General features: G+C 43.4%; 3 protein-coding genes across 9 annotated transcripts; 2 read left to right on the top strand and 1 right to left on the bottom strand.

Moving 5' to 3' along the window:
- The first annotated feature begins 3,764 nt into the window (after positions 1-3,764).
- LOC105180736 (multi sex combs) lies at positions 3,765-14,344 on the top strand. Its single transcript, XM_025301741.1, has 11 exons — positions 3,765-4,040; positions 4,421-4,591; positions 4,785-4,918; positions 5,116-5,257; positions 5,350-5,499; positions 7,063-7,283; positions 7,448-7,749; positions 7,836-10,744; positions 10,961-13,507; positions 13,652-13,713; positions 13,798-14,344. The coding sequence occupies exons 1-11, from the start codon at positions 3,998-4,000 to the stop codon at positions 13,888-13,890; spliced, it is 6,774 nt and encodes a 2,257-aa protein (XP_025157526.1). The 5' UTR covers positions 3,765-3,997; the 3' UTR covers positions 13,891-14,344.
- A 72-nt stretch (positions 14,345-14,416) lies between these two features.
- On the bottom strand, positions 14,417-15,967 carry Ssb-c31a (single stranded-binding protein c31A). Of its 3 annotated transcripts, none has more exons than XM_011136990.3 (4): positions 15,786-15,967; positions 15,301-15,388; positions 14,990-15,200; positions 14,417-14,836 (listed from the first exon to the last, which is right to left on the bottom strand). In XM_011136990.3, the coding sequence occupies exons 2-4, from the start codon at positions 15,349-15,351 to the stop codon at positions 14,754-14,756; spliced, it is 345 nt and encodes a 114-aa protein (XP_011135292.1). In that variant the 5' UTR covers positions 15,352-15,388; positions 15,786-15,967; the 3' UTR covers positions 14,417-14,753. The 3 variants fall into 3 exon arrangements, with proteins under 3 accessions (XP_011135292.1, XP_011135291.1, XP_025157521.1); XM_011136989.3 differs by lacking the exon at positions 15,786-15,967 and adding an exon at positions 15,621-15,779; XM_025301736.1 differs by lacking the exon at positions 15,786-15,967 and adding an exon at positions 15,602-15,750.
- Positions 15,968-17,245: 1,278 nt separating this feature from the next.
- On the top strand, positions 17,246-21,112 carry FucT6 (alpha-(1,6)-fucosyltransferase 8). 5 transcript variants are annotated; one of them, XM_025301533.1, is made up of 6 exons: positions 17,246-17,630; positions 18,109-18,407; positions 18,553-18,726; positions 18,816-19,040; positions 19,138-19,219; positions 19,513-20,574. In XM_025301533.1, the coding sequence occupies exons 2-6, from the start codon at positions 18,172-18,174 to the stop codon at positions 20,572-20,574; spliced, it is 1,779 nt and encodes a 592-aa protein (XP_025157318.1). In that variant the 5' UTR covers positions 17,246-17,630; positions 18,109-18,171. The 5 variants fall into 5 exon arrangements, with proteins under 5 accessions (XP_025157318.1, XP_011135289.1, XP_011135290.1 ...); XM_011136987.3 differs by having other exon boundaries at positions 17,247-17,630; positions 18,121-18,407; XM_011136988.3 differs by lacking the exon at positions 17,246-17,630 and adding an exon at positions 17,668-18,020 and having other exon boundaries at positions 18,121-18,407.
- Positions 21,113-21,631: the final 519 nt, after the last annotated feature.

Below are 21,631 nucleotides of genomic sequence, written 5' to 3'. Positions count from 1 at the left end.
GCATAATGCATAAGAGAATCTAGAGAAATGAAGAACTCTGATTGGTTGATTCTCTTATGCGTTGTGTGTTATGCATTATGCAGAAGTCTGTGCTCTGGCCCTTAAGGCCTATCCAGACAAACTTGCATAAGCGCGTAATGCATATGCATAAGGAAATTGACCAATTATGATCCGTATAATAAAAAAAATATTTTTTGTATTAAACATACGATTAGTCAATTTCCTTATGCATATGCGTTACGCGCTTATGCAAGTTTGTCTGGATAGGCTTTTAGAGCCAAAAGTATGTGTATGCTTCTCGCTTAAAGCGGGATATGCAAAGCGGGCTATGCAAGAGCACAGGCTTTTGCATAACGCATAAGAGAATAAACCAATTAGTTTTCTTAATTTCCCTCCTCAGGATAGAAATGAAGAACTCTGATTGGTTGATTCTCTTATGCGTTGTGTATGCTTTATGCAGAAGTCTGTGCTCTGGCCCACACTCTTACATAAAGGCATAATGCACAACGCACAAGGAAATGGATCAATCAGAGTCTTTCATTTCGAGCGTGGCAATAGAAATGAGGATTCTGATTGGTTTATTTCCTTATGCGTTGTGCATTATACCTTTATGTAAGAGTGTGTGCTTCCCGCTTAAGGGCCAGAGCACAGACTTCTGCATAACGCATAATACACAACGCATAAGAGAATCAACCAATCAGAGTTCTTCATTTCCCTCCTCAGGACAGAAAATATAGGACAGTGAATATCGTAACGCTATCGGAACCACTAAAGAATTGTGAACGTTGGCATCATGGTTCGTGTGTACGGTTGTACATCATAGCCGGTGCATCATAGGACTTCCCCTGCCGCGGCACGATATGATGCACCCCAGTGTACAGAGAGCGTTTCGCACTTGGCTCCTTTTTCTCTCTGATAAATGATATGATTTTACTATCAGTTAAACTTACCAAGGTCCGTTACTCCAATGTTCAACCGTGGTTAATTTAACCGACTGATTATTCCATCGGAATGGACCAATCGCATTTAACAATTCTAATTAATGACAAATGCGACTGGTCAATACCAACCGGTTGGAATAACCAATCGGTTAGGTTAACCAAGGTTGGTAGAAACGGGCACAAGAAGTTAGAACAACCGCGGCCCTTAAAACTTTTGGCTCGTGTCAAATTTAGCCGATATTTCATTGGTTATCTGGTACAGAATGTCTGAAGTCCCTAAAGGCCCATCTACAATGGCTGCAAGAATAAAGTTGTAAGCGTAAGCAGTAAGAAATGGACCAACCACAATCGATTATTATAAGAATAATCGATTATGGTTGGTCCATTTTACTGTTTACGCTTAGAACCTAAAGGCTCGTCTACATTAGCTGTAAGAGTAAGGCTGTAAGGTTACAAGGCACGAAATGAAATATTTTCGTTCGCTGACAGCTTACGTTACAGCCTTACTCTTACAGCTATTGTAGACGAGCCTTAACTCTCGGCGCGTTGCAAAACGTGTCCAAGCGCCCGGGGGCAGCCAAAATATGGCGTCGACCCCGGGGCTTATTTCTATTATTTGCACCGGATAAGGAGGGGCAACGGTGGAGGCCGGCATACATGGACAGCAGGTCTTAAAAGGATAGCAACCTTTGACTTTGAGAGACTGTCAGCTTGTACCACCATGTACAAGTAACAATGCCTCTCTCTGTAGTCGCCGTGCGCTCGGGATAGCACTAGAGATGTCGCTTCCGAACGACATCTCTCAACGTTATCTGGGGAGGGGAGAGTGTCGTGAGCGTGGAGCGTCAGATAGCTCAGTGGTCTGGAGCAGTCGCCCGGCAAGCGAAAGACCCGGGTTCGATTCCCGGTCTAGCGACTACCGCGCTCTCGATATTTTTCTCTCCTCGGAACGAAAAATGAGATGCAGGTCCCGAACGCACGGCGTCCCGTCGCCACCTAGTACGCCCTCCTTCTTTCATGGTGCGCCTAAATCACAGTCGATCCTTTCTCTTGTGACATTATAATAATCGACTGTGATTGGTCAGTTTTCTTACAACTTTACGGTTACGGTTAAAATTTTTCTACGTGTGATGGCCTTAAGGGCCAGAGCACAAACTTCTGCATAACACATAATACATAACACATTAAAGAATAAATCAATTAGTTTTCTTCATTTCCCTCCTCAGGATAGAAATGAAGAACTCTGATTGGTTGATTCTCTTATGCGTTGTGTATTATGCGTTATACAGAAGTCTGTGCTCTGCCCCTAAAAGCCTATCCGGACAAACTTGCATAAGCGCGTAAGTGTATGTCTACAACCTCGCTTTAAGAAAATATTTTATCTCTAAGCCGTAAGCTCTAAGCTGTAAGCTGAAAACTGTTAAGGCTCGTCTACATTAGCTGTAAGAGTAAAGCTAAGACTCCATGCATGCGGTGAGCTGCGGCAAATGCTGCGGTGACCAATCAGGAGGGAGGCGCAAGTCCGGTTGCGGCAAGCTCCGGCATGCGTCTGTCTCCTGATTGGTCACCGCAGCCGTTTGCCGGAGCTCACCGCATGCATGGAGTCTTAGCTTAAGGCTGTAAGGTTGCAAGACACGAAATGAAATATTTTCATTCGCTGACAGCTTACGTTGCAGCCTTACAGCCTTACTCTTACAGCTATTGTAGACGAGCCTTTAGAGACGGAAATGACATCACTAAACACTTACGGCTTAGAGCTTAAATCATCCTCTTAAAGCAAGGTTGTAGACATACACTAAAGGCTCGTCTACAATAGCTGTAAGAGTAAGGCTGTAACGTAAGCTGTCAGCGAATGAAAATATTTCATTTCGTGTCTTGCAACCTTACAGCCTTACTCTTACAGCTAATGTAGACGAGCCTTAATGCATATGCATAAGGAAATTGACTAATCGTATGTTTAATACAAAAAATATTTTTTCACTACACGGATCATAATTGGTCAATTTCCTTATGCATATGCGTTACGCGCTTATGCAAGTTTGTCTGGATAGGCTTTTAGGCTGTAAGGCTGTAACGTAAACTGTCAGCGAATGAAAATATTTCATTTCGTGTCTTGCAACCTTACAGCCTTACTTAGGGCAAGAGCACAGGCTTTTGCATAACACATAATACATAACACATAAGAAAACAAACCAATTAGTTTTCTTAATTTCCCTCCTCAGGACTCAGAAATCAAGAACTCTGATTGGTTTATTCTCTTATTCGTTGTGTATTGTGCGTTATGCAGAAGTCTGTGCTCTGGCCCTTACTCTTAAGCTAAGACTCCATGCATGCGGTGAGCTGCGGCAAATGCTGCGGTGACCAATCAGGAGGGAGGCGCAAGTCCGGTTGCGGCAAGCTCCGGCATGCGTCTGTCTCCTGATTGGTCACCGCAGCCGTTTGCCGGAGCTCACCGCATGCATGGAGTCTTAGCTTTAATGTAGACGAGCCTTTACTCCTACAGCTAATGTAGACGAGCCTTTATTCTTGCAGCCATTGTAGATGGGACTTAAGCATCTTTGAAAAATAAAGAATCTAGGACAGCACTGGGGGGAAATTTGAATATAAACGCGAAACATAAGTTCAAAAAACCATGCATTATTTTCAGTGTTATCCTCGAATAATGGTGCCATCGATCCTCCCGCGTTTTTCTCAAGAATCTTGTGAATTACTTCCCAGAACATGCAACGCAAATACTGGACATAATTATAATGGGAAAACATTTGCGATATGTTTAATATTACCTACAGTTAATTAATAGATATTTATAGAGTCAAGATGGTTCCGTTATGCTCAGGCATGCTGAAATCATAGAGCAAAATCTATTCTCTTTCAAAACGATCAAAGTGAAATTTGTAAAAAAAGAAATTCTCCATGCATGTTGGTAACGCTACCAATGTTTGTTGCTGTCGAAACGCATTAGCTAGATATCGTTAAAGCATTGATTGCTTCGTATCGTAGCGGACGGTTGTTCTGTTAAGGTGTTTCGCAAAATTACGAAGTACTCGAAGACTATTATGGAAGCACTATTGCCGTCCGAAATAGCTCGATTAGTCCTCGGTATGTATAGCCTGATCAAATTATTACAATCGTTGATTCCCAAAAATTATGCACTTAACCGTAACCTCTTTTGTTGACAGTTTAATCTCTTGTTTACACATATCTATTTGCTCAATGCAACGACAAATCTGTAACATAATGCTTTTTTATGTTCTTGTTAATATAATTTATTTAATTTAAATCATAAATTAATTGAGGTTTCTTTGATAAGATTTCATAGATCCTTTTCTTTGTTATTCTTCTTGAGGTATTTACTTGATCATTGTCTTGTTTATGTCATTCTTTAGTATTGGAGCTTTATTGTTCTTATATAAGAAATTGAATTATGATATTGACCAATGTTTATGTTATATATTGTACCGTATATCTGTTGTTTTCAGGTTACTTGGAGGATCAGCAGTGTACAGATGCAGCCAAACAATTTTTAGAATCGTCCCCACACTTACAAGAATGCCGGACGGTAGTCTCTTATGGGAAGAGATTCAGCACCAAAGTTAATGGTTTAACACTGATAGATATCATTGAGAAGTTTTCTGCCATTAGCAATATGAGTGAGTTACCTTATTCAACTTGATTAAATTTAACTTAATTACTTAATAATAATAATGATTAAATCAAGAGTATGACAACAATTATGACAAATGCAAAAAGATTAACACGACATACAAATAAATTCAGTAGTGGAATCCCCATGTTTATTTTGTAAATGCTATTCTTTCCTTAAGCAAGCACTGTTTCTTGTAGTTCAAGAACGGTTAAACAAAGCCACAGATTGTGAGCAGTTGAAACATTGCGGAGATCTAATAGAACAGCTTAAATTCCTTGTAGAAGAGCCACGTGGCCAGCGATTTGTTGTAAACATAAATGTGCCATCTCAGGTATCTTGTTATCTTAACATTTCCTCCTGGCATTCTAAGTGCATTAGGGTCTCCCATGTTTAATATAGTTGATGTGTATCTAAAATCTTATATGCTAACACATATAAGAATCAACAAGTATGGGAGCCCCTCGTTCGATGCAACACAATCAAAAGTGTATCGACGTTTGAATTATGCTCTATGAAATCATTTTATAGAATAACACGCAAACATCAGGTGGCTCGCCTACTCTCGCAAATAGCATGCGGAGGAGACGACATAGTAATAGTGAACGAAGTAAACGCACTACCAAATCCCAATTAAATATGACGCAACAGCCCGACGTCGTAACAAATTCATGTATGTTTGTGTTTGTCTTTTTTTTCCACTTGTATTCGCTACGCGTTCGTTATACTGCAAATCTTTTAATCACATGTATCTCGATTTAGCAGCGATTTCTCACAATATCGATACAACTCCATTAGAAAGCCTACCCGGCAATGTTAGCTCGTTTAAACAAGCAGAATCTATCAATGATAGGAGTGAGAAAAGAGATGACAACGTTCTACAAGAGTCACCCGGTCAATATGACTTCGAGAAAAGTAATAATATAAAAAAGAATATGCTTCTTCAAAAGTTGAAGCATCACCTTGAATCGGTTAGGGCAATAAAGAAGAAAATCCATATTTTGCAGGAAATCATAAAGTAAAACAATGTCCCAGAAAAACAATTCAGCTGATTCTAAAAAACTGCAAATCTGAATTTTCAAACTTGGTAAAATTTTGTTCTCGACGATATAAATGTATTAAACTTTACATAACGTATTAAACTTTACAAAATTTGAAGGATGAAATTTTAGTAAGTTTAATAGTATCTTGCAGAGTTGCAAAAATTCGATTTTCATTTTCTCCTGACCGACTCGAAGTGATCATTTAATCTTGTTGGAGAGAGCGATACTGTTGATCAAAATGTGTAAAGTTGATTTAACTTTTGCTTGCTCTCTCTCGCACGCGCGCGCACACACACACACACACACACACACACACACACACACACACACACACACACACACACACACACACACACATTCTCTCTCTCTCTCCTCTCTCTCTCCTCTCTCTCTCTCCTCTCTCTCTCTCCTCTCTCTCTCTCCTCTCTCTCTCTCCTCTCTCTCTCTCTCTCTCGTCTCTCTCTCGTCTCTCTCTCTCTCTCTCTCTCTCTCCTCTCTCTCTCTCCTCTCTCTCTCTCCTCTCTCTCTCTCTCTCTCTCTCTCTCTCTCCTCTCTCTCTCTCCTCTCTCTCTCTCTCTCTCTCTCTCTCTCTCTCTCCTCTCTCTCTCTCCTCTCTCTCTCTCCTCTCTCTCTCTCTCCTCTCTCTCTCTCTCTCTCTCCTCTCTCTCTCCTCCTCTCTCTCTCCTCTCTCTCTCTCTCCTCTCTCTCTCTCTCCTCTCTCTCTCTCTCTCTCTCTCTCTCTCTCTCTCCTCTCTCTCTCTCTCTCTCTCTCTCTCTCTCTCTCTCTCTCCTCTCTCTCTCTCTCTCTCTCTCTCTCTCTCTCTCCTCTCTCTCTCTCTCTCCTCTCTCTCTCTCTCTCTCTCTCTCTCTCCTCTCTCTCTCTCTCTCTCTCTCTCTCTCCTCTCTCTCCTCTCTCTCTCTCTCCTCTCTCTCTCTCCTCTCTCTCTCTTCTCTCTCTCTCCTCTCTCTCTCTCTCTTCTCTCTCTCTCTCTCTCTCTCTCTCTCTCTCTCTCTCTCTCTCTCTCTCTCTCTCTCTCTCTCTCTCTCTCTCTTCTCTCCTCTCTCTCTCTCTCTCTCTCTCTCTCTCTCTCTCTCTCTCTCTCTCTCTCTCTCTCTCTCTCTCTCTTCTCTCTCTCTCTCTTCTCTCTCTCTCTCTCTCTCTCTCCTCTCTCTCTCTCTCTCCTCTCTCTCTCTCTCTCTCTCTTCTCTCTCTCTCTCTCTCTCTCTCTCTCTCTCTCTCTCTCTCTCTCTCTCTCTCTCTCTTCTCTCTCTCTCTCTCTCTCTCTCTCTCTCTCTCTCTCTCCTCTCTCTCTCTCTCTCTCTCTCTCTTCTCTCTCTCTCTCTCTCTCTCTCTCTCTCTCTCTCTCTCTCTCGTGTGCGTGTGCGTGTGCGTGTGCGTGTGCGTGTGCGTGTGTATATATGTGTGTTTCTACAGATGACGGAATGTGGAATACGCAACAATTTGAAGTTGACATCGATGGTAAAAGGAAGGAGGAAATTAATATGACGACAAGTACTCCATCTCTCAAACGATGTACAACCGCGACAAATACGGAGGAACAATTGAGATTCTCCAGTACGGAAGTGCAAACTAATCCTTATGAAATACCAGAGTCGGAGTCTGAGTCGAACGATGAACCCATCGAAAATCTCAGCGTAAGTCCGTGGATAATATCGGCTTTTGCTTTTGCTGCATTTAAATTGTTCACTTGTAATCGTGCCGTGTCGCGTTTTCTAAAGGAACTTTCCACAAGCCATCAATACAAAGATACTAATGAGCATTGTTATTATATTAAGTGTCCACTCATATACATTTCCAGATATTAACGAAAGAAATCTTGAATCGTACAGAGTTACAAGAATGTATCGCCGAAAATATCAATAGAGCAATCATTCCTACGGACTTATCTCTGAGGGATGAGAGTTTCGAATCGGTCGGCGGTGAAGGGAACACTTCTATCATGGCAGAGTTGAATAATGCTATTAAGTCGATTGTTGAAGCGACGGAAACCGACCCCGTGTTTGAGAAATTCCTCGATGAGATCATCGGGCCGCACACAGAGACCGATACGAGTCCAGAGGAGGATGGCGAAGGGAAGCACAGTCCGAAATTTCTCAATGAGTAAGCTCATGTATACTTTTAATGATTTTTTCATGTGTCACGTTAACATTTCTTATGTACGTTCTCTCATATCTTAATATTTGTAGAGCGGAAGAGAAACACGCAGAAGTTGCTTTCGGCAACATCAGTTCGCCAGAGCCAACGATAGTGGGTACCAGAACTACGTCTACGGAGAACAATGCCGTGGATGTGCCTTTGAAGCACCGACTGCGCAGCTCTTCCAGACAGCAAAATAACAGAATGGAGGATGAGGCCGACAAAGCCAAGGATCAGGAGAGGGAACAGAGCACGCTGGAGGATCAGAATGCAGCCGCGGTGTTAAGTATTGTAAATGCGAATATTACCAATAACACGTCCAATGAGAAAAAAACTCTCGACAACGTGAAAGAATCGATGATCATAGGTGAGATCACGGAGAATGTTCAAATGACGGTACCGACTGCAGTGAGCGAAGAGGACGCGATGACGAAGCCCTTGGCGCTGGCGAATGTTCAAAAAACGAGCAACATCGTGTCGTCCACGAATGCGGACTCTAAAGTCAGGAGATCCACGGTAAAGCGACCGAGACCCACGAGACCGAAACGTGATCAGACAGTGAACGAAGCAAGACAAATCGTGACGAAGCAAGAGATAATAACCACACCGGCGTTGGTGGTATGCTCGAAAGAAGAGATAAGTAATCTTCTGAGTATGAACCACTCGTCGACCTCCATCAGATCGACCTCCGCATCTCGCTTTATCCCAATCGCGCCGAAAGATCCGAACAGAATCGCCGGATCCGTGGAGACTATGTACCTGAGAACAGTGAATCTGGCACAGAAATTGCCGGTGGCGAGATCATTGCCGGTTGTAGCGGAAGAACCGGTTAACTCGATCACTAATCAATCTTCGTCGCATAGGAGAACCACTAAAGTGAGCAAAAGTGTGAAAACTGTGCGCAAAGTTGACGCAACGTTAACACCGGTCATCGTCGACCAACGGCCTTTAAACTCTGTGGAACCCGTGCAAATGATCAGTAAGATCGCGACGGGTGAGTCTCAGGTGATTACGCTTTACGGCAACGAAAGCAGCGCGAAAACATCCCTGGACGGCGCCAATATGCCTACAATCAACCTGGAGGAGAACATTAGCTTGTCAGAGAGTGGTCTCTCACCGTACTTAAAATTCAACTGTAGCAAGATTAATCAGAGCCACAATCTCTCCGACATCGACTTGACGTCCATGATGGAGAGTGCGAAGTGCACCACTACGATGACGACGATGACGGTAACAACGACGACGACGGCGACGACGACGACGACGACGACGACGACGACGACGACGACGACGACGACGACGACAACGACGACGACGATGACAGTCAACTCCACCATCGCGGAGCAGCAACCGACGATCTCCATGAGTGCAGACATAATCGCCAAACGTACGCCTAAGTCTTTGTTGAAAAGCCGCTCCAAAAACCGCAGACTGAGCCTGTCCACACCGCGCAAACGAAGCAGCCACATAAGAGCACTCGACTTCAGCACTCCGCCAAAGGTGATCAACTCCGCCAGAAAGGCAAACGCAAACGAGACGACTACTCAATTCTCATCCGCTACGACGAAACGCTTGAAATCCGTCTGCAGGACGTCGTTGTTTAAGTCTCCGCCGTTCTCAGGCTCCCCGATGATCACCACGCAGCAGCAACAGAGCCCCGTTAAAGTTTGCCAATCTTACAAGATCCCCATAGCCACCAGGAGTCCCGCCCCCAAGCTCATGGGCGGTTGGGACAAGTTCAATGGTGTCGGCGTTATTATCGGCGACGTATCCTCGCACGGGAGCACCAGCGCGTCTTCCTCTTCCGAGGATAGAGCTCAGCACAAGGCGTCTAAAGCGCCGGCGGAAAGTTGGGATGCCGATCTACGGAAAGGTATACAATTAAATAAAAAGGACGAAACTGAGATGAGGAGACCTACGAAGAGAAAACACACCAATAAGGACGAGAATGGCACGGTGCATAAACGAAGCAAGTATAGTCAGCAGTTGACGAAGAGCAGTAGTGACAGGAAGAAAATCTGCGAGAGGACTCAAGAGATGGAAGACCCGGTTGAGCGTCTCCAGGAGAACACCGCAAAAACCGCAACAATGGAGAAGAATCATGGCATGGTTACCGTTAACGCGAGCAAGCTTTCTACGAACAAGTCCGATAGAGTTTCAGGATCAGACGATGCTGCTGAAACGTCGACGAAGACGGATGATGCGAGCGCGCTCAGTAACGATGTGATAGCCGAGAAGAAACCTGTGAAGAAATACGTACAACTGAAAACAATAAGGACCAACCTGAAGAAGCCTGATAGCGGCGACAGCAAGAAAAGGACTACAGAGGACGCGGATCAGACGATGAACAGCTCACAGATGTCCGAGCTGTCGAGAATTCTGTCCGCGACCAGCACGCAGCACATACTTCGTATGCCCGACATGATTGACGTAGAAACACCCAGGAAATTCAACAACGACGGCACATCTGTGCCGCCGCCAACACCGAGAATGCTCAGTCCCGGTAACAATGCCGTCACACCATTCATCAAGCTCAGCGAGGACTCTAGCAGACTGCGCAGCAGCTTCATCCGTACACCAGAGTTTCCGATCACCCCGTGCATAACCTTCACGCCGAAGCATACGGAGGAAACAACAAGGGACGTCGTGAAAAAAAATGAATATAATTCCCCGTACTACAAGCCCACCTGCGAGCAGGGGATGGAAGAAAGCGACGGGATGTCTAAGTTGAAGAATATTCCCGTAGTCAGCCTGGAGTCGCCGATGATCTCGTCGTCGCACATCAAACTGCGCTCGATGCATAACAGCCTTGCTGCTGCCGGAACGTCTTATCAGACGTGCACATCCACGACGAAGCTGGAGATTACGCAGTTCGAGGTGATCAAAGAGAATCTACCGAAGGAGGAGGCGATCAAGGAATTGAAGATTGCGTCCAACAGCATCAAAGAGTCGACGACGTCGACGACAACGACGCCGACGCCGACGCCGATGACGACGACGACGACGACGACGACGACGACGACGACGACGACGGCGACTGCGACGACGCGACTGCGACTGCGGACTGCGACTGCGACTGCGACTGCGACTGCGACTACGACAACGATGACAACGACGATAATAGCAACGACGACGACAATGGCGACAACAGCAACGGCGACGACAACAACGACGACAGAGTTCAACGCCGTCACCTCCTCCGCGTCTATCGTCGCGGTGGAAGAACGCCACGTGGGTCTGATACGGATCGACGAGCTTCCAGATGCGAACGCTGAACGCCAATGTGAAATGACAATCGTCGACAACAACTACACCGCCGAGAACGGCAGCTCCTCATCGTCCGACATTTCGTCCTCGTCCGATTCCTCATCGTCGTCGTCGTCGTCGTCGTCGTCGTCGTCGTCGTCGTCGTCGTCGTCGTCATCGTCATCGTCTACCTCCACCACGGATTCGTCATCGTCGTGCTCTTCAACCGACAAAAACAGCCTCTTGCCGACCAAGAGTATAAATGCACACAAAGAGACCACAGACGTGGTGGAGACGACGCGATTAATCGACGAAAATAATCCGGACGTTGGTAATCCGGCGATTGACGACGAATCCTCGCCGAAAAAGGTGTTTATGATCGCGAAGACCGACGATCAACTGCGAGTCACGTCGCAAGAAACTCCCGCCAAAGATGAGACTCTGTTGAACGAGGCAGACATCTCGGAGACCCCCAGCAGTTCGAAGAGTGGCATCGAGAACCTGACAAATCTGTCGACCAAGATCTCGGCGATCATCACGGAAGATGAGAAGCTGACGAAGCTGAACAAACCGCCGAAAAACAGCGGTAAAAGAGAGACTCTCAACCGCGCGCGATCGAAACCGAAGGTGACGAGCGTGCAGTGCATCCGGTTGGAATCATCGAAAGCCCTGGTGAAAGAGCTCGTGAAACCGGCCGACAGCAAACTCGATGCGCACACCGAGTCTACTACAACATCCGCGTACAACAAGCTGATCGTGCAACTCGAGGAGAAACGACAACGCATGATCGCCAAGTTCCGGGACGCATCCAAGCCGAATCTCACCGCCGGCATGACGCGCAAGCGTATGCTGATGAGCAAGGCGTCCAACGACGTTCGCAACAAAGGCGCTCAGCTCAGCAGACTGAACATACGACAAGCGATGAGGCATCGCGACAAGCCGACAGCAACAGTGCCTTCTGCTCAAGGTGCTCCGCGGCAGAGTAATCCGGCGAGAAATACAGCGAGAAACAAACGTGAGCTGCAGAAACTGAACTCCTCCACGAGCGGATGCGGCGATCGCGACGAAGAGAGGAGGAAACAGGTGGCTAACAGCGCGTCGAGAAGCGCGGAGAAGAAGAAGGATTCCTGGTCGACGACCAGTCACGCAAGCAGCGATAGACCGCCCAACGATTTAGCAGTGGAGCAAGCGTACGTGGACAACACGACTAGCAACGTGAAGGACTCGCTCGAGCGTTGCAGCAGCAAAGAGACGGAATCCGCGCGATCGCGCACCACCGAGTGCCACTCTTTGTCGGAGAAGGGAGCGAGCTCCCCAAGCTCGAGAGATCGATTAGACAGCAAGGAGAATTTATTGGAGAGGAACTGCACCGTTAACGCAGTTGGCCGAGAAGAGTCCGGGAAGACAGAACTCCGGGGAGACAGTGATGCGCAGACAAGGGTCTCGGAGAAGGAAGGGAAGTCCGCCGAAAGGCATATTGTTGCGCAAGAGACTTCAGCTTTCGGCGACAAGGCGAAGCCGGAGGCGGAGTCGCGCGATCAAGCGGGTAAGCTACGGCAGTACGCGAGTCATGTCGACAAAACCAGGTGTACCATACTTAAGTGCAAGGTGGATCAAGTAAAACGCGACCTGTTTAGCGACGAGGAGAACGATCAGAGAGCGTCCTTCTGCCTGGCGAATGTGCAGAGAGACAATAACGGAAGAACGGAGGAGACACAGCAAAGCTCGGGTCCCACGAAGGAGGTACCGAACGTTTTACGAGAGAACGCTCACGTAGAAAACCCCAAGGAGGAGCTGTCGAGCGTTTTACAGTGTCTGCAATTAGTGCCGGCACACAGGAACGAGAATGAACAGGCTCAGAACGGCAAGCAGCAGCAACAGCAGCAGCAGCAACAACAACAACAACAACAACAACAACAACAACAACAACAAGAGCTGGGCGAAGATGGAAGTAGACATAAAGGTACGAGCAAGGACAATGCCGAGTCGAATCAGAAGGCAGTTAATGTTCATCATTACAAGGCCGAGTACCATTTTGTGTACGACGACAGCGCGCCGATAAGGAAGAGAAGAAGAAGGTACAGCGGCCACGAGCTGCAAATTGAGATCAATTACGCCGATCTGTCCGACCCGAATCCTATCGAGTGTATCAAGGTGTTGAGAGCCACTGAGTTCGAGGAGATATTTAATCTGCCGCCAAAGAACTCGAAGAAACGAGCGTTAGGCAAGAAAACACCGCACAAAGGCGAGCAAGCCGGCGAGACGACGACGTTCCCCGCAAAGATGGATAACGAGGCGTTTATCTCGAGGAACAACACAATAAAGCTTCTGGTCACGTCGTCTCCCATGGACGAGTCATCGGGAGCGAAAGTGAAAAAGTTGCCGCAGATCAAGAGCACAACGACCAGCAGAACCGGCAGCGATGCGCAATTCGACTTGAAGAAGAAACCGAAACCCGACAAAACTCAGGAGAGAGGTAAGGGAATAACTAGCTGAGATAAGACGAGCCACGTCCCTCGTCGAGGAAGACCAGTAGGGGTGCGAATCGTATTAGAGAAAGGCAGTAATAGGCAGAATAACGGGCGAGAAATTGATCTTGTGTAAATGATGCATATTCCAGTTTCAGAGATCGCCGCCAAAAACCGCAAGAGAAAGCTATCGGAAACGAAAGAGACAAAACAGGTGAGAGAATACTCCTCCTTCTGTGCTGCTATCATCGAACGTAGCATTTATATTCTTCTACATTCGTTACGTTTCCTGCTTCAGACCGAGAAGAAATCATGCGCGACTGATCCGCAAACGCTACTCAGCAACGTGGATTTGAATAAATTCCTGAGTACAGTGCACGGACCTGAATAAGGAATGCCCTCTATGAGTTATCTTAGGATAGTACGGACGATGTTCATTGTACAGTTTGTACATTGTACACATGTAAATATTATATCCTTTTTGCGTTACAATACTGCGTGTATTTTCTATTTTGATACGAGACGAAATATTTTACGTATTTTACTATTGATAATTTAGGAATATCACTATTAGTTACTTGTGTGTGAAAACCTTTTATATGCGTTTTATATGATATTTTGACCTACTGGTGTAATTAATAATTGACAAAGTATATGCATGTTTGTCTTCTTTTAACTTACAAAGCGGAAAACACCGAATATTTCTTATTTGTTGAAAAGGAAATATCTGCGCATGACAGGCAGTTTAAAGTACGCATAAAGTAGGCAGTATTTACTACTTAATAACAGTGATAAATTCTTTTTGTATGACTCTACCTGCAATCTCAATAATACCAAAGATATTATTTTTGTTATTTTACTATATCATGCATGGAAATCAGTTGCAAGATATGGGGGAAGAGAATTAAACATTTTGGTTGACCCCAAAGAATTTATTAGCATACATTTAGCTTTCGTAGCATACAGACCAAGAGATGGTCCTTGGATCTTTTTTCATAGATATGAACGGAAAACAGTTATTACACTATTTATTTGATACATTACGATGCAAAACAATGACAAAGGTTTCTCAGATAAAAAAAAATATCCCAAATGAGAGAGTTTTACAATGATAATTATCTTTATGATTATTTGTATCTATGATACTTCAAAAAATATATGTTAATTACCTTGAATACTATTGTATCTTAAATAGAAAAGTTACAAATATAAAATTTAAACAAATTTTTAGGATATATAAGCCAAGTCATAATTCTAACATTTTGACTTTGCTACCTTATCCACTTCCTCTACAACAGACATGAATTTCCGCCATTGTGACATGGATAAGCATATTCCTATATAAACAACAGAAATAATGTAAATTGAATACTAAAATATATAAAATATTTTATTGTTTCCCATGAAATATATTTATTTTCTTCCGATAAGTTGTGTCAAAATGATGATACTGACTTAAGTATGTTGAGACTATATGATGACAATATTACCTTTCTTCCCAGGTTTCAAATCACCATCTTTGTCATAATACATTTCTCGAATATCCACATAAAAGTTGCCTTTGAAATTTCTCACGTTAACTTGACGATTGTTACCCAAGTCCCATACAGTATCATCATCCTCAGATTTTGATTTCTTGCTTGAAACTGCTTTCTTCTCCTCTTCCTTTTCCTTTTTTTGTTTTTTTACTGATTTCTTTTCCTAAAAATATCAGACAATATATACACTGAACATTATATATATATATATATATATATATATATATATATATATATAACAAAAAAATACTCAAGCACAACACCTCTTCACTGCTGTCATCACTGTCGGACACGTATGCTTTTGATTTTGGCATCTTTGACTTAAAAAGAATATAACACAAAGTGTAGAACCTTAAAAAAGATATACAAGTTACTGTTGACGGTATAATATTTAGTACAGGTTAAGCATGAACTAATAGTAATTTGATGTGCAAATTTTACAAGCAGTAACATTTATTTGCAACACAGAAGTACATTCTATGTTTAATTAACATTGAATATGAAAGATTAATTATTATATTTGTTACTTTATACATGGAAATGATGTATACAACAGATTCGCACATATAGACAGAAATATAACCTCATATGCTCAGCCTATGCTCCGTTCTAATCTTAAGCGACAAATTAATAATGGTCGTCGGATGAATTGTTAGAAATGAGAATCACACGATTAAATACTCGCGTCGTTAAATTATAACAACATTACAAATTAATATCTATAAAATTATCATGGAGAAAAACGTACCAGCTTTCTCCTTAAAAAAACCTACTTCAACGGTTTTTCAAGAACTACGCGCGCAACATGATAAACGACGACAACGACGAGGTAATATAAAGACTGACGGCCCTAGGTAAATTTTCGGATCAACCAAGGGGACCCGAAGGGGCCCGGAATCTAATTGAAGAGCAATGGCCGCGTTCAGTAGAACAAAGTGATCAGAGAGCGCTTAGTGATTATTGTCTGTGATTGGAGCATTCCTTTAGATTCTTCATAGACCCAAAAATATTTACCAATCAGGAGCGAGATTTAGACTTACCACTGAATCTCGCTCCTGATTGGTAAATATTTCTGGGTCTATGAAGAATCTAAAGGAATACTCCAATCACAGACAATAATCACTAAGCGCTCTCAGATCACTTTGTTCTACTGAATGCGGCCATTGATAATACCGATTGCATTAGCTACGCTCATGATAATACAGCTAGCAACTATTGTCGCTGCGAGGTGAGGGGAAAGACAACACGCCGATATTCATGTCAATTCATGTTTTATCTCGCCGCTCTCCAGCTACAGGTCATTCTATAATACATGTCGTAAGTTGTAAGTCGTAAGAATTGGCGAATCACAATCGATTATTACAAAAATAATCGGCTATAATTGGTCAATTCTTACGGCTTACAACTACGACACGTATTGTAGAGTGACCTTTAAGGCTCGTCTACAATAGCTGTAAGAGTAAAGCTAAGACTCCATGCATGCGGTGAACTGCGGCAAATGCTGCGGTGACCAATCAGGAGGGAGGCAAGTCCGGTTGCGGCAAGCTCCGGCATGCGTCTGTCTCCTGATTGGTCACCGCAGCCGTTTGCCGGAGCTCACCGCATGCATGGAGTCTTAGCTTAAGGCTGTAAGGCTGTAACGTAAGCTGTCAGCGAATGAAAATATTTCATTTCGTGTCTTGCAACCTTACAGCCTTAAGCTAAGACTCCATGCATGCGGTGAGCTCCGGCAAACGGCTGCGGTGACCAATCAGGAGACAGACGCATGCCGGAGCTTGCCGCAACCGGACTTGCGCCTCCCTCCTGATTGGTCACCGCAGCATTTGCCGCAGCTCACCGCATGCATGGAGTCTTAGCTTTACTCTTACAGCTAATGTAGACGAGCCTTTAGGCCTGGTCTACAATACTTGTCGTAAGTTGTAAGCCGTAAGAATTGGCGAATCACAGTCGATTATTACAAAAATAATCGGCTATAATTGGTCAGTTCTTACGGCTTACAGCTTACAACACCTATTGTAGACCAGGCCTAAAGGCTCGTCTACAATAGCTGAAAGAGTAAGGCTGTAAGGTTGCAAGACACGAAATGAAATATTTTCATTCGCTGACAGCTTACGTTACAGCCTTACAGCCTTACTCTTACAGCTATTGTAGACGAGCCTTTATATTACCTCGTCGGTGGCGTAGCTAAAACAGTCGGTATTATCATCGCTCTTCGATTATCTCTAGGCTCCTCGGGGCCCCCGTGGCCAGTACGAAAATGTATCCAGGGCTGACAGTCTTTATTAACGCGTCTCGTCGGTGACTCTGTGCTCTCACGCGGTCGAGATATTTTCTTGCTAAATGCGATAATATTGAAATTCGAATCGTCATCGGAATTATAGCAAGGTTACATCGGTCTTGATTCTCGCGACGAGATTTTCGTTGGAGGAAGCGACATGGAGCACATTTCTGCGAGCTATTACGTCACTCTTACAAACATCGTCGCGTTCGCCGATCAGTCATGCTAATTTCATTCCTGTCAATACGTGTCAGACGCGCGTAACGTACAAGCGTTTACGCATGCTGGCTTCTGAGAGCCCGAGAATGTGCACAGGTACAGTGTACTGGCTTGAAAAATTATGATACGGTTGCACGAATCCAGTGGCGGAAATAATTAGCGCTGCTACATGCTTTGCTGCGCCGCTGGCCGCAGAGTGTCAATGCTTGTTTACATGTTCCGACGTTTATCCTTTTATTATTACCTAACAATCGCAGTTCAATAGTACCAATAATATTACACATGCATTATATGAGTGCATGTGAAAAAGCGTTCTTCGCGAAAACCATCTCATTATTCCTCCTTTTATTGAATTTTAAGAATTGTATTTTTGTATCATTACATTCCGATTGACGTTCATGTTATTGTTTGCCCCCACTATACAATTGCATATTCGACAATGTAAATTCGACAAGTTTAATCTTCATGCATGACATCGGAGAAAACGTATAAAAATTTTATGATTAGATAGATTAGAAGTATATGTAGAAGTCTATATATTAGAAATGGAGAACCATTTTTCTTTTTTTAACAGTTATGTTTTTAGGTGCTGTAATGTGACACATCACAAATTAGAATATTATCTGCTGCAGTGAAAATGGCAGCTATCTGTTCAGGACGTCTTGGTTGGTTGGGAAAGATTGTGATAGCATTGCTGGCCACATGGTTGATAGCACTAATTATATCCATTTCCCATATATTTAAATCAAATATCTCATCCAACCAAGATGCTAATGCTGTCAACAAGGTAAACATGCAACGCCTAGCAAAGATGGTCAATGACTTTGAAATTCTAAAAAGGCAAAATGATGCTCTGAAGAATTTTATATTGGGGTAGGTATATGCTATTATATTTGTATCATATATATGCTGGAGTAATATATGAAATGAAAAAAAGATTAAAATATATTAGAATTTGCAAAAATTGAGACACAGAATGTCGCGATTCTTCCATTGTACAGGCTAACATAATTTCCAGAGAAGGCTCAAAAGTTATGCAGGGTGATCATCTGGGATCTATACAGGACAGATTGGAGAAAGCTTCAGCTTACTACGATCTGGCAGAGCAGCCAGACAGACTAAAACATGGAGTACCTCCTCTAGAATACGAAGAACTACGGCGACGATTGAGAAATGACATTCAGGAGTTGTGGTGAGTGCAGCAATAAATAACTGGAGCAATAAATAACTTTGCCACCAAAATGCAATGCAAAAGATCACGTGTTCAGTTTTGTATTATAGGTATTACATCGCAGCTGAGCTGAACAAATTCAAGAAGCACATTGACGACTTCACGCACGATCAGAAAGAAAAAGAAAAAGATATACAAGATGTATTAAAAAATACATGGGAACATAAAAAGTCACTTATAATGAATGTCGACAAGTTGACAAAAGCAGATGGTTATAACGAATGGCGAGAGAAAGAGGCGAAAGACTTGTCTGATCTTGTTCAGAGAAGATTCAGGTAACACAAAGTATCATTATGCTTGCAATATTGAAACTTTTTTTTTTTTTTTTACATACGTTAATGCTTTAACGTATTTCGTATTTTCACTTGCAAGATATCTGCAAAATCCCACCGATTGTAATAAAGCAAAAAAGTTAGTATGTAGCCTAAACAAAGGATGTGGCTTTGGCTGCCAGGTGAGAATATATTCGACTATTATCCGGTAACTCTAATATATAGTACATTATAGTATTATATATTATGGTAACTATACACGCAATGCACACACACACACACACACACACACACACACACACACACACACACACACACACACACACACACACACACACACACACACGCGCGCGCGCGCGCGCGCGCACACGCACACACACACACACACAACACACACAAATATAATTTATAAATATAATAACTATATAATCTTGATACAATCTTGAGTAAATTAAATATATCTGTCTCTTTGTAGCTTCACCACATCACGTACTGCTTCATGGTCGCTTATGGTACGGAGAGAACGTTGATAATAAAGTCGAAGGGTTGGAGATACCACAAGGATGGCTGGGAATCTGTGTTCAAGCCGCTTAGTGATACTTGCGTATCTACGAGCGGCGTCTCGCATTCCAACTGGCCTGGCGACCCCACTAAACAAGTGATATCCTTACCAATCGTTGATAACGTCTATCCTAAGCCAAAGTACCAGGCGCCTAGCGTACCTGCGGATTTGGCAGCCAGATTAGAAAAGATTCACGGCCACCCGCTGGTCTGGTGGGTGGGACAGGTATTAAAATATCTAATGCGACCTCAGGATCATGTGAAAAAGACGTTGGAAAAGGCGAAAGAGAAACTCGGCTTCAAAAAGCCCGTCGTCGGTGTACATGTGCGCAGAACTGACAAGGTGGGCACCGAGGCAGCTTATCATGACATAGACGAATACATGACCAAGGTGGAACAGTATTTCGATGAGCTCGAGACTAAACCGGACGCGAGGAGAGTATTTTTAGCCAGCGACGATCCAAAGGTAATCACGACAGCCAGAAAGAATTATCCGAATTATGTGATCATAGGCGATCCCGAAATTGCCGAAACTGCGTCCGTGGCAAAACGATACTCCGACAGCTCGCTACAGGGAATAATCATCGATATTCACTTGTTGTCGGAGTGTGATTATCTGGTGTGCACGTTCAGCTCGCAGGTGTGTCGCGTTGCGTATGAATTGATGCAGACTTTCTACGCGGACGCGTACAACAGATTCACATCTCTCGATGATATATATTACTATGGCGGACAGAATCCGCATCCCCACGTGGCCATCATAGACCACAAGCCGCGGAAGAACGGCGAGCTCGAACTGAAGGCTGGGGATCTAATCGAAGTATACGGCAATCATTGGGACGGTTTCTCCAAAGGGTACAACAGCAGAACCAGCATGACAGGATTGTTTCCTAGTTATAAGGTGAAGAATCGCGTAGCTGCCGTAGACTTTCCAAAATACCCGAGTGTTCCGCTCCTGGAGAACAAGATCGATTAGAAGATAGAGAGAAGCCGTATTCTGGTGCAAATCTATCCTCGAGACCGTGTCCTCGAGATATCAATGAGAAAATAACACTGGCACGATGTATTTTGCTACTTGTAAATGATGACTATTATTAACGTGTCTAAAAATCTCACGACTATCCTTACGCGTTTTCGCCGAGGAATTTATTAACTGTACGACTGTTACGTTCGATTTTACGAAATACGCGGTATGCATTATGCCATGTGCAACTTTCGTTGAGAAACGCGCTGGACAACAATCATCTTCCAGTTGCTTTATAATACTTTTAGAGACAAAACAAGATTATAGTGTCGCAAGATGACACGCTTAGATCTAAGATCACGATTAAGGATACGTGTAGCGCGCGCGATACAGTATTTTTAAGATTTTGATATATTTTCATCGAAGTTACATAAAAGGTATGGTTGTTAATTTGATCATTGATCAGATGATAATCATGATTGTCATATTGTGTATTACATACACAAAATTTTTAACGCGCGATATCGATGGTTCTTAAACACACACACACACACACACACGTGTGTGTGTGTGTGTGTATATATATATATATATATATATGCTTTGTACTATGTATATAAAAAAAAGATATATATGCTTTGTACTATGTATATAAAGAGAAGATATATATGCTTTGTACTATGTATATAAAACGAAGAGATAAAACAAACCGAAGGCGAGTTCCATATATCGCGCGTGTTAAAATATCGATCATTGTGCCAATGCATTATTACGAAGCATTTATTCATAAAATTTAAAAGTTCTGTTGGACAAGAAAAGAAAAAAAATGAATGCATAAGAATGTTCTCGAAATTTTGTTCATCGCGCTCTCCCCCCTTTCTCCCTCTTACTCTCTAACTCCTCTATCAGTTTGTAAATAAAATTGCAAAAATCGTGAGAGACTGCTTCAACGGTCGGTTCGATGTATCTGGACTACGATCACGTATCAATGTTCATTATCACAACGTACAAATTGTATAGTATACATAATGTGCGATTTACACACGCCACGCATCTCTGAAGCTTAACG

This window comes from Harpegnathos saltator, unplaced genomic scaffold, assembly GCF_003227715.2.
Source record: "Harpegnathos saltator strain DR-91 unplaced genomic scaffold, Hsal_v8.6 scaffold114, whole genome shotgun sequence".
NCBI lineage: Eukaryota > Metazoa > Arthropoda > Insecta > Hymenoptera > Formicidae > Harpegnathos > Harpegnathos saltator.
Note: the sequence above shows the minus strand (reverse complement) of the source record. Positions and strands in the feature narration are given on the sequence as shown.

Excerpts from the sequence above, each read along its gene's own strand:
- LOC105180736 (XM_025301741.1), top strand. The coding sequence starts at position 3,998 with ATGGAAGCACTATTGCCGTCCGAAATAGCTCGATTAGTCCTCG. Across the intron at positions 4,592-4,784 it reads TTCTGCCATTAGCAATATGA|TTCAAGAACGGTTAAACAAA; the intron begins GTGAGTTACCTT and ends TGTTTCTTGTAG. Across the intron at positions 5,258-5,349 it reads CGACGTCGTAACAAATTCAT|CGATTTCTCACAATATCGAT; the intron begins GTATGTTTGTGT and ends TCGATTTAGCAG.
- Ssb-c31a (XM_011136989.3), bottom strand. Across the intron at positions 15,201-15,300 it reads GTGATGACAGCAGTGAAGAG|GAAAAGAAATCAGTAAAAAA; the intron begins GTGTTGTGCTTG and ends TGATATTTTTAG. Across the intron at positions 14,837-14,989 it reads TTTGAAACCTGGGAAGAAAG|GAATATGCTTATCCATGTCA; the intron begins GTAATATTGTCA and ends TTGTTTATATAG.
- FucT6 (XM_025301533.1), top strand. The coding sequence starts at position 18,172 with ATGGCAGCTATCTGTTCAGGACGTCTTGGTTGGTTGGGAAAGATTGTG. Across the intron at positions 18,408-18,552 it reads CTGAAGAATTTTATATTGGG|AGAAGGCTCAAAAGTTATGC; the intron begins GTAGGTATATGC and ends CATAATTTCCAG. Across the intron at positions 19,041-19,137 it reads CTTGTTCAGAGAAGATTCAG|ATATCTGCAAAATCCCACCG; the intron begins GTAACACAAAGT and ends TTCACTTGCAAG.